Source organism: Zalophus californianus, chromosome 5, assembly GCF_009762305.2.
Source record: "Zalophus californianus isolate mZalCal1 chromosome 5, mZalCal1.pri.v2, whole genome shotgun sequence".
NCBI lineage: Eukaryota > Metazoa > Chordata > Mammalia > Carnivora > Otariidae > Zalophus > Zalophus californianus.
In genome coordinates, this window is record NC_045599.1 from 14,495,364 (window position 1) to 14,507,520 (window position 12,157).

The window sequence follows — 12,157 nt, forward strand, 5'->3', positions numbered from 1 at the left end:
ATTAACTCTACCACAGACCTACTGAGTCACTGTCTGCATTTTAACCGGATACTTTTGTGATTCGTACATACATTAAACTTTTTGAGGACTGGTCTAGAACAAGGCATCAACAAATCGTGGCCTAGCTACATTTTATTTGTAAATAAAGTTTTACTAGAACACAGCTACCTCACTCATTATTTGTTTTCTTTAATTACTTTTCCACTACAACAGCAGAGTTCAAGAAAGCAAAGACTTTATAGACAGCAAGCCTAAAATATTTACTGTATGACCCTTTAAGATACAGTTTTTCAACCCTCCTCTAGAATATCCCTTACTGTCTTCACTTCCCATAGGCCTGTTTTCCTCAGACTGCATCTCAACCCCCCCTAGTATCTCACTATCACTTTAAACAACAGGTACAGGGGAAATCAGCCTGCTCTTTTTTGTCTTCAGAGCCATGTTTCACTAAAACGACACGGCAACCTCACAGATGGTCCGTCTTGCCTTTCCTTTTCTCTCAACTTCCAAACCTTCTGCTCTCCTCATGTGTTGTTTGTATCTTGGTGTGCTGCAGCCTTATTGCCTACCACATTTATCACTTAGCTGTGTTATCATTTCACTAAACTCAATGGTAATTTTTCACGTAGTTATGAAACAAACTTTTGAGAGCATACGGTTTCTTAATACCAATTGGCAACATTCTTTGCTCCGTAAGGGGTAATTGAGAGGACTTAATCTAAAAGCTTTTAGAGTTCTATTGTAATTTCAGTTGTGTAACATATACTTTAGTGCTCATGCTTTTCTACTTTGGCTGTCAATATTGCTCCTAAGCTAGGCTCTGTACCTCAACTCTTAACCTTTCTAATGCATTCTTCATGTTGCCAACACAGTTATATAACAAATAATATAGTTGTATAACCACACTGTAAGGGAAGATCCCATTATTGTTCTTTTCAAGAGCCCTTCAAGGCTCCTCATTGTGTCTAGAAGCCCATATTCTTTGGCATGGCATTCAGTACCTTCTGTAGTCTGAATTATTTTATAGACTTAACACTCATTATAGCCTTCCACATATACTATTTTAAGGCACAAAAAACTATTCTTCATTACCTGCCCAAGTATATTTAACAGGCAGTCTACTTACTGTCTATTCACCATAGGCATGATGGAGCCAAACAGCACAACACCTAAGCGGGCTATCTCCCTTAGTGCAGGGAAGCCTGCTGTGGTAAATAGAATAGAGGACAGTAATGCTGGTCTGTTTGTCAATTATGATCAGAAGTGGGCTGCCAACAGTTATTGAGCCTAAAAAGAGGCATTAAGCAGAATAAATGACCTATGAGGAACAATTCCTCAGATTCAGGAAGATACTGCATTCTAAAATAAAAAGCTGCTATGAAGTAAAGGCAGAAGAACAGGAAAGAATTTTTTTTTAAACATGTGATTCCCAAAATTAGGTTAGTAGAACTACTACTCATTATAAGGGCTGAATTACAGAATGAAAATAGTTGAAAATCAAGTTTATGACTGGAAGAACAAATTAGGAAATTATCCTTTGATAAAAATAACACAAGAAACAAATTCAGGGGCGGAGCAAGATGGCGGAGGAGTAGGAGACCTAGATTTTGTCTGGTCTCAGGAATTCAGCTGAATAGGGATCAAACCATTCTGAACACCTACGAACTCAATAGGAGATCGAACAGGAGAGTAGCAACAACTTTCTGAACAGAGAAGCGACCACTTACTGGAAGGTAGGGCGTGCGGAGAAGTGAATCCGAGGCGATATTCGGGAGGATAGACGGCGGGGGAGGGGCCTCCGCCGGCCGCTTCTGGCAAGTGCTAGAGCCGCGGAGCACAAAATCGGACCTTTTAAAAATTGGCTCGGCGGAGGGACGTCGCTGCAGTGGCTAAGCGGGGGGTGGAATCCTCCCGGGACAGTGTGGTCTCAGGACCCTTGGGGTCACAGAGAGACCGGGGGTGCCTGAGTGCGGCAGAGCTCCCGGGTATCGGAGCAGGGAAGCCGGCTGCAGAGACGGAGCAGAGTCGCGGGCTCTCAGCTCGGGGTTGCCACAAACTGTGATCTGCGGCCCAGTCGGGGCACGGCTCCCCCAGCAGGGACCCAACAAGCAGCAGATCCGGGGAGACTCCCCTTCCTTCCCGGGGAGGAGCGGTGCGGGAACACACTGCAGGGATCTGCTGGGTTTGGAGACTCCGAGCGGGGTCGGGTGCCAGAGATAGCAACGCTCGATCACAGGCCGGGTGAGCACAGAGTGCGGCCGGAGACCAGGGACACGGGAGTGACTGCTTTTCTCTGGGTGCGCACTGAGGAGCGGGGCCCCGAGTTCTCGGCTCCTCCGGGCGGAGACTGGGAGGCCGCCATTTTCGCCCTGGTCCTCCAAAGCTGTACCGAGAGCTTGCAGGGAACAAAAGCTCCTGAGAGCAAACTGGAGCAGCTTCCTTAGCCCGGACCGACAAGGGCGGGGCAATTCCGCCTCCGGCAAAGACATTTGGAAACCACAGCAACAGGCCCCTCCCCCAGAAGATCAGCACAAACAGCCAGCAAGCCAAGACCAAGTTGATCGATCAAGGAGAATAGGAGAACTCCAGCGCTAGGGGAATACTGCACATAGATTCATGGCTTCTTTTTTTTTTTTTTTTTTTTTTTACCATGATTCATTATTTCATCAAAGTTAATTTTTGTTGACTTTTTTTATTTTTCTTTTTCCCTTTTTCAACCAACATCTTATAAATCCCTTTTTTTAAAAAAAAAAAAACATTTTTTTTTTCATTTTTAGAGTCATATTTTATCCCTTCATAGTAGTTATCCTTGTTTTTGGCATATATATATAAGTTGTTCTCTCTTTAAAATTTTGAGGTACAGTTTCTTCTAACAGATCAAAATATACCCTAAACCACTAGTGTATGGCTTTGTTCTAGTCTCCTGCCTGATCACATTCTCTCCCTTTTTCCTTTTTTTTTCCTTAAATCTTCTTTCTTTTTTCAAACAACTTATCTTACCAAGTCCTTTTATAAAATCTTTTATAATTTTCATCTTTACAGTCATCTTCCATCCCTTCATTGTATCAACCCTTATTTTGTACATATATGTCTCTTCCTTTAAAATTTTAGGAGGCACTTTTTCTAACAGACCAAAATACGCCCAAAATCTAGTGTGTAGCACTGATCTATGCACTAGCCTGATCATATTTGATCATATTCTGCCTTTTTTGAATTGTTTTGTTTTTGTTTTTATCTTTTTTTTCTTTTATTTTTCTTTTTCTCTTTCTTTTTTCTTTCTTTCCCTTTCTTTTCCCCTGGTTTCAGGTCTTTTCTGATTTGTATACAGTATATTTGCTGGGGACGTTGTAAACCTGTTAGCCTTTTGTTCTCTCATTCATCTATTCTCCTCTGGACAAAATGACAAGACGAAAGAAATCACCTCAGCAAAAAGAACAAGAGGTAGTACCGTCAGCCAGGGACCTACTCAATACGGACATTAGTACGATGTCGGACCTAGAGTTCAGAATCGTGACTTTAAAGATACTAGCTGGGCTTGAAAAAAGCGTGGAAGTTATTAGAGAAACCCTTTCTGGAGAAATAAAAGAACTAAAATCTAACCAAATCGAAATCAAAAAGGCTATTGATGAGGTGCAATCAAAAATGGGGGCACTAAATGCTAGGATAAATGAGGCAGAAGAGAGAATCAGCGATATAGAAGACCAAATGATGGAAAATAAAGAGGCTGAGAAAAAGAGAGAGAAACAACTACAGGATCACGAGGGCAGAATTCGAGAGATAAGTGATACGATAAGATGAAACAACATTAGAATAATTGGGATCCCAGAAGAAGAAGAGAGAGAGAGAGGGGCAGAAGGTATATTGGAGCAAATTATAGCAGAGAACTTCCCTAATGTGAGGAAGGAAACAGGCATTAAAATCCAGGAGGCACAGAGAACCCCTCTCAAAATCAATAAAAATAGGTCAACACCCCGACATCTAATAGTAAAACTTACGAGTCTCAGAGACAAAGAGAAAATCCTGAAAGCAGCTCGGGAGAAGAGATATGTAACCTACAATGGTAGAAACATTAGATTGGCAACAGACCTATCCACAGAGACCTGGCAGGCCAGAAAGGACTGGCAAGATATCTTCAGAGCACTAAACGAGAAAAATAGGCAGCCAAGAATACTATATCCAGCTAGGCTATCATTGAAAATAGAAGGAGAGATAAAAAGCTTCCAGAACAAACAAAAACTAAAGGAATTTGCAAACACGAAACCAGCCCTCCAAGAAATATTGAGAGGGGTCCTCTAAGCAAAGAGAGAACCTAAAAGCAGCAAAGAGCAGAAACGAACACAGACAACAGACAGTTAACAGTCACCTTACAGGTAATACAATGGCACTAAATTCATACCTTACAATAGTTACCCTGAATGTAAATGGGCTAAATGCCCCAATCAAAAGACACAGGCTATCAGATTGGATTAAAAAACAAGACCCATCAATATGCTGTCTGCAAGAGACTCATTTTACACCCAAAGACACCCCCAGATTGAAAGTGAGGGGGTGGAAGACCATTTACCATGCTAACGGACACCAAAAGAAAGCTGGGGTGGCAATCCTTATATCAGACAAACTAGATTTTAAAACAAAGACTGTAATAAGAGATGAGGAAGGACACTATATCCTACTTAAAGGGTCTATCCAACAAGAAGATCTAACAATTGTAAATATCTATGCCCCGAACATGGGAGCAGCCAATTATATAAGGCAATTAATAACAAAAGCAAAGAAACACATTGACAACAATACAATAATAGTGGGGGACTTTAACACCCCCCTGACTGAAATGGACAGATCATCTAAGCAAAAGATCAACAAGGAAATAAAGACTTTAAATGACACACTGGACCAAATGGACTTCACAGACATATTCAGAACATTCCATCCCAAAGCAACGGAATACACATTCTTCTCTAGTGCCCATGGAACATTCTCCAGAATTGATCACATCCTAGGTCACAAATCAGGTCTCAACCGGTACCAAAAGATTGGGATCATTCCCTGCATATTTTCAGACCACAATGCTTTGAAACTAGAACTCAACCACAAGAGGAAAGTCGGAAAGAACTCAAATACATGGAGGCTAAAGAGCATCCTACTAAAGAATGAATGGGTCAACCAAGAAATTAAAGAAGAATTAAAAAAATTCATGGAAACCAATGAAAATGAAAACACAACTGTTCAAAATCTTTGGGATACAGCAAAGGCAGTCCTGAGAGGAAAGTATATAGCAATACAAGCCTTTCTCAAGAAACAAGAAAGGTCTCAAATACACAACCTAACCCTACACCTAAAGGAGCTGGAGAAAGAACAGCAAAGAAAGCCTAAACCCAGCAGGAGAAGAGAAATCATAAAGATCAGAGCAGAAATCAATGAACTAGAAACCAAAAGAACAGTAGAACAGATCAACGAAACTAGGAGCTGGTTCTTTGAAAGAATTAACAAGATTGATAAACCCCTGGCCAGACTGATCAAAAAGAAAAGAGAAATGACCCAAATCAACAAAATCATGAATGAAAGAGGAGAGATCACAAGCAACACCAAAGAAATACAAACAATTATAAGAACATATTATGAGCAACTCTATGCCAGCAAATTAGATAACCTGGAAGAAATGGGTGCATTCCTAGAGATGTATCAACTACCAAAATTGAACCAGGAAGAAATAGAAAACCTGAACAGACCTATAACCACTAAGGAAATTGAAACAGTCATCAAAAATCTCCCAAAAAACAAAAGCCCAGGGCCAGATGGCTTCCCAGGGGAATTCTATCAGACCTTTCAAGAAGAATTAATACCTATTCTCCTGAAACTGTTCCAAAAAATAGAAATGGAAGGGAAACTTCCAAACTCATTTTATGAGGCCAGCATTATCTTGATCCCAAAACCAGACAAAGACCCCATCAAAAAAGAGAATTACAGACCAATATCCTTGAGGAACATGGATGCAAAAATTCTCACCAAAATACTAGCCAATAGGATCCAACAGTACATTAAAAGGATTATTCACCACGACCAAGTGGGATTTATTCCTGGGCTGCAAGGCTGGTTCAACATCCGCAAATCAATCAACGTGATACAATACATTAACAAAAGAAAGAACAAGAATCATATGATCCTCTCAATAGATGCAGAAAAAGCATTTGACAAAGTACAACATCCTTTCTTGATCAAAGCTCTTCAGAGTATAGGGATAGAGGGTACATACCTCAATATCATAAAAGCCATCTATGAAAAACCTACAGCGAATATCATTCTCAATGGGGAAAGGCTGAGAGCTTTTCCCCTAAGGTCAGGAACGCGGCAGGGATGTCCACTCTCACCACTGCTATTCAACATAGTATTAGAAGTCCTAGCCACAGCAATCAGACAACAAAAAGAAATCAAAGGCATCCAAATCGGCAAAGAGGAAGTCAAACTCTCACTCTTTGCAGATGATATGATACTGTATGTGGAAAACCCAAAAGACTCCACCCCAAAACTGCTAGAACTCATACAGGAATTCAGTAAAGTAGCAGGATATAAAATCAATGCACAGAAATCAGTGGCATTCCTATACACCAACAACAAGACAGAAGAGAGACAAATCAAGGAGTCGATCCCATTTACAATTGCACCCAAAACCATTAGATACCTAGGAATAAATCTAACCAAAGAGGCAAAGGATCTGTACAGAGAAAACTATAAAATACTCAGGAAAGAAATTGAAGAAGACACAAAGAAATGGAAAAACGTTCCATGCTCATGGATTGGGAGAATCAACATTGTGAAGATGTCAATGCTACCTAGAGCAATCTACACATTCAATGCAATCCCCATCAAAATACCATCCACTTTTTTTAAAAGAAATGGAACAAATAATCCTAAAATTTGTATGGAACCAGAAGAGACCCAGAATAGCCAGAGGAATACTGAAAAAGAAAAGCAAAGCTGGCGGCATCACAATTCCGGACTTCCAGCTCTATTACAAAGCTGTCATCATCAAGACAGTATGGTACTGGCACAAAAACAGACACATAGATCAATGGAACAGAATCGAGAGCCCAGAAATGGACCCTCAAGTCTATGGTCAACTTATTTTTGACAAAGCAGGAAAGAATGTCCAGTGGCAAAAAGACAGTCTCTTCAACAAATGGTGTTGGGAACATTGGACAGCCACATGCAGAAGAATGAAACTGGACCATTTCCTTACACCACACACAAAAATAGACTCCAAATGGTTGAAAGACCTAAACGTGAGACAGGAGTCCATCAACATCCTAAAGGAGAACACAGGTAGCAACCTTTTCGACCTTAGCCGCAGCAACTTCTTCCTAGAAACATCGCCAAAGGCAAGGGAAGCCAGGGCAAAAATGAACTATTGGGATTTCATCAAGATAAAAAGCTTCTGCACAGCAAAAGAAACAGTCCACAAAACCAAAAGACAACCGCCAGAATGGGAGAAAATATTTGCAAATGACATATCAGATAAAGGGCTAATATCCAAAATCTATAAAGAACTTATCAAACTCAACACCCAAAGAACAAATAATCCAATCAAGAAATGGGCAGAAGACATGAACAGACATTTCTCCAAAGAAGACATCCAAATGGCCAACAGGCACATGAAAAAGTGCTCAACATCGCTCGGCATCAGGGAAATCCAAATCAAAACCTCAATGAGATACCACCTCACACCCGTCAGAATGGCTAAAATTAACAAGTCAGGGAACGACAGATGTTGGCGGGGATGTGGAGAAAGGGGAACCCTCCTACACTGTTGGTGGGAATGCAAGCTGGTGCAACCCCTCTGGAAAACAGTATGGAGGTTCCTCAAACAGTTGAAATTAGAGCTACCGTTCGATCCAGCAATTGCACTACTGGGTATTTACCACAAAGATACAAATGTAGGGACCCGAAGGGGTACGTGTACCCCAATGTTTATAGCAGCAATGTCCACCATAGCCAAACTGTGGAAAGAGCCAAGATGCCCATCGACAGATGAATGGATAAAGAAGAGGTGGTATATATACACAATGGAATATTATGCAGCCATCAAAAGGAATGAGATCTTGCCATTTGCAACGACGTGGATGGAACTGGAGGGTGTTATGCTGAGTGAAATAAGTCAATCAGAGAAAGACATGTATCACATGACCTCACTGATATGAGGAATTCTTAATCTCAGGAAAGAAACTGAGTGTTACTGGAGTGGTTGGGGGTGGGAGGGATGGGGTGGCTGGGTGATAGACATTGGGGAGGGTATGTGCCACGGTGAGCGCTGTGAATTGTGCAAGACTGTTGAATCACAGATCTGTACTTCTGAAACAAATAACGCAACATATTTTAAGAAAAAAGAAAAAGAAGATAACAGGAGAGGAAGAAAAGGGGAGTATGTCAGAGGGGGAAACGAACCATGAGAGATGATGGACTCTGAAAAACAAACTGAGGGTTCTAGAGGGGAGGGGGGTGGGGGGATGGGTTAGCCTGGTGATGGGTATTGAGGAGGGCACGTTCTGCATGGAGCACTGGGTGTTATGAACAAACAATGAATCATGGAACACTGCACCAAAAACTAATGATGTAACATATGGTGATTAACATAACAATAAAAAAATTTAAAAAATAAAAAAAAAAAGAAACAAATTCAGACTAGACCCAGGAAAATTTATAAAAGACAATAAAAAGGTATTTCAGAAGAAGGAAGAAAATGATGGAATCGAAAGAAGCACTATATTGAAAGGAATTATTAGAATAAAAATATTCCCAAAACAAAGAAAAATAGAATTTTTGAAAAGAACCTACCAAGTACTAGGCAAAAGTGTTGAGAAACATCACATGCCTAAACACAGCCTGATATATTTGATTTTTGTTTTTTTAACCCAAGAATAAAGAGAGCTTCTAGTAAGGGGTCTGGTTAAAGTGATTACTTAGAAACTCTTCACCCCTCCCCTCTAAAATTAATGGCATTCACCTACTCAAAAATAAAGATTACACATAGGAAAGCAATATTCACAGAATTCTGATGGACAATGACTGGGAATTAGGTGTCATTATCTGTCCAAACAGTCATTCAAATTTGATGAAAAACATATTAAAAAATATATTTTTAACTGTGCAGAGACTTAACACATTCCTTATATCCTTTCTGAAGACCACATGTAGATCTTCTCCAGAAAACAGAATGAATCAGAAAAAGGATAGGCCTTGGGAAAATATCTATAACAAATACAGTAAACAATGAGTTAATGTTTCTGATATTTGCCTTATCAAATTTTTTAAAAGAGAACTTAATAGAGAAGTAGATAAAGGATATGATCAGGTCAATTTACAAAACAACTATGCATGGCCAACAATCCTGACCAATAATTGAAGAAATGTACATTCAAATTAGCCTTTTTTTCTATATACCAACAAATATTTAAAATTTTAGTAATAAGCAGTGTTGACTAATGTGTAAGAAAAATGGGTATGTAAATTGATATTACCACTTAGGATTAAATTTTAGCTTCACCTGCCAATGTTAAATGATGCCATTTGACAAAGCTTTCCCATTTCTAGATACCTATCCTACATAAATACTCAAAGGTTTATAGAATATAAGAATATTTATTTATTCTAAAGATTTTATTTATTTGAGAGAGAGAGAGTGAGCGAGAGAGAAAGAGACACAAGCAGGGGTGGGGGGAGAGGCAGAGGGAGAAGCAGACTCTCCCACTGAGCAGGGAGCCCAGCAGGGAGCCCAACATGGGGCTTGATCCCCAGACCCTGGGATCATGACCTGAGCCAAAGGCAGAACCACCCAGGCGCCCCTCTACCAGAATATTTAAAGCAACACTTTGTAATAGGGAAAAATGGAAACTGTCTATAAGGAACAAGTTTTCAAAAAAGTTACAATACAACTATATAATGTAATACTACACGGCACAAGAATGAAGTAGAGTAAATGTACTGATATGAAAAGATGGCTATAATAGGTAAAAAATGTAATTGTGGAACTGTGTATTTATTGTGATTCTCATTTTTTTTAAAAACCTGTGTGAATGTTTGAATATTCATAGAACAAATTTGAAATGGAACACATCAAATTGTTAATAGTTGCTAGATCTGGAGATGGGAGAGGGCAGGAGTCCAAAGTAGACATTTGTTTTATTTTATAAACTGTGTAGGTTATTTTTGTAAACTAAAGAAAAAAATGCTTTGTCTTACTCATCCTTTTATATCTGTAACATATACTCCCTCATGGATAATTTTGACATTTTCTCAATCAGATTACTGTGAGTTCCCATAGTGGGAATTCTTTTACTGTAACAATCTTTGTTTCATTTTACTTTCCACTCTTGTTGACACATTTTTCTTATGTATATCTGGAAATCCTTATTTTTTTCTTTGTCATAATGACAGTTTTCTATATTAATATACTAAACGTTAGTTGCATGACTTAATGTGTAAATCCAGCATCCTATTTGTTGAGTACTTTTAGAGACTATATAGACTCTGCTTTTGGTTAGTATAATAAAATGTGTGTCTGTTGTTTGTTTCTTCTGTGTCACCTGGAGTTTTTTAAGCAGGAGCTAAATGTTTTTCTGGACTAGATCCATGCATAGGTGAAGTAAAAGTCATTTTATCAATTAAATATTTAAGATCAAAATATGAGATTCACAGTGAAAGTATGGGTTGATATGTGCTTTTGTATTAGTATTAGATACTTAAAAAAAATTTTTTTCTCTTAAGTTTGGAATAGTTGATGCTGATGGATATTTAAGTTTATATCAAACAAACTGGAAATGTTGCCCAGTAACTGGAAGCATGCCTAAGCCATACCTGGTAAGCCAAAAATTCTTACCTTTAAACTTTTTAGAATTTTTATTTTATTTTATTTTTGTTATTTTTGAGAGAGGGAGAGAGAGTCAGAGGAAGGGCAGAGGGAGAGAGAAAATCCCAAGCAGGCTCACATGCCCAGCATAGAGCCCTGCATGGGGCTCAGTGTCACAACCCTGAGATCATGACCTGAGCCGAAATCTAGAGTGGGACATTGAAGTGACTGAGCCCCCCAGATACCCCTTGAATTTTTATTTTTAAGAAATCAAGAATATATATTTGAGGCAATAAATATTAAAGCCAAAAAGTAAAATCTACATAGTTCTGTGTATTCAGTCACTTTACTCTAAGCTACTGTCCTTGTGTTATGTGAAAATTAGTCCGTGATGTATAAAAATTCTTAGTCTCTGGTAACTTGGAAAGTTAACCTATATCAAAGAAACATGGTACCTCCAGAGCAACCTGTGGGTTACTCAAGCCCTTTTCCAGCCTCACTAAGCTACAGTGGGGATTGTACCTAAAAAGAATGATCAACAGACCACGCATCTGGTGTTTTCCTTTTTTGCTTTTAGCCCTTATGAACAAACAAAGGAGAAAGGATATGCTATAGCTGGCACAATTCTTTTCTTTTTTTTTTTTTTAAAGATTTTATTTATTCATTTCAGACACAGAGATAGAGAGAGTATGAGCAGGGGGAGAGCCAGAGGGAGAGGGAGAAGCGGGCTCCATGTTGAGCCAGGAGCCTGATGTGGTGCTCGATCCCAGGACCCTGGGATCATGACCTGAGCCGAAGGCAGCCGCTTAACCATCTGAGCCACCCAGGCGCCCCTGGCACAATTACTTTCTTGCCCATGTCTTTTTTTTTTTTTTCCAGATTTTATTTATTTATTTGAGAGAGAGAGAGCAGGAGAAGGAGCAGAGGGAGAGGGACAAGCAAACTCCACGCTGAGTGCAGAGCCCAACATGGGGCTCTCTATCTCACAACAATCATGACCCAAGTAGAAATCAAGAGTCAGAGCTTAAGTGACTGAGCCACCCAGGTGCCCCTTGCCCCTGTCTTTAAAAAAAAAAAAAAATTGATACATCTCTATACGGGACTGCACAAGCTTAATGAACCTTCTACAGCTTCATAGAACACTGAGTTTGTATTTAATATATTCTTTAATGAAGCCCTTCATAGGACTAAGCAATACCTATTAGGAAAATATTAAGAATATGAGTTAAGATTCTGGTAATTCACTCAAGGTTAAATTCTGGAATATGGTACTGATCTAAATGAAAGTAAACAAGGGGAAGGTTGGTGAGGGTACTT

The 12,157-nt window shown here is 39.4% G+C and overlaps 1 protein-coding gene across 3 annotated transcripts in view; it reads left to right on the forward strand.

Moving 5' to 3' along the window:
• DMXL1 (Dmx like 1) overlaps positions 1 to 12,157 on the forward strand; it is a 134,796-nt gene that overhangs the window by 112,874 nt on the left and 9,765 nt on the right. For all 3 annotated transcript variants that reach the window (XM_027604872.2, XM_027604874.2, XM_027604873.2), the window contains one exon: positions 10,759 to 10,851. In XM_027604872.2, coding sequence (XP_027460673.2) covers positions 10,759 to 10,851 — 93 coding nt within the window. The remainder of the gene's footprint in view (positions 1 to 10,758; positions 10,852 to 12,157) is intronic.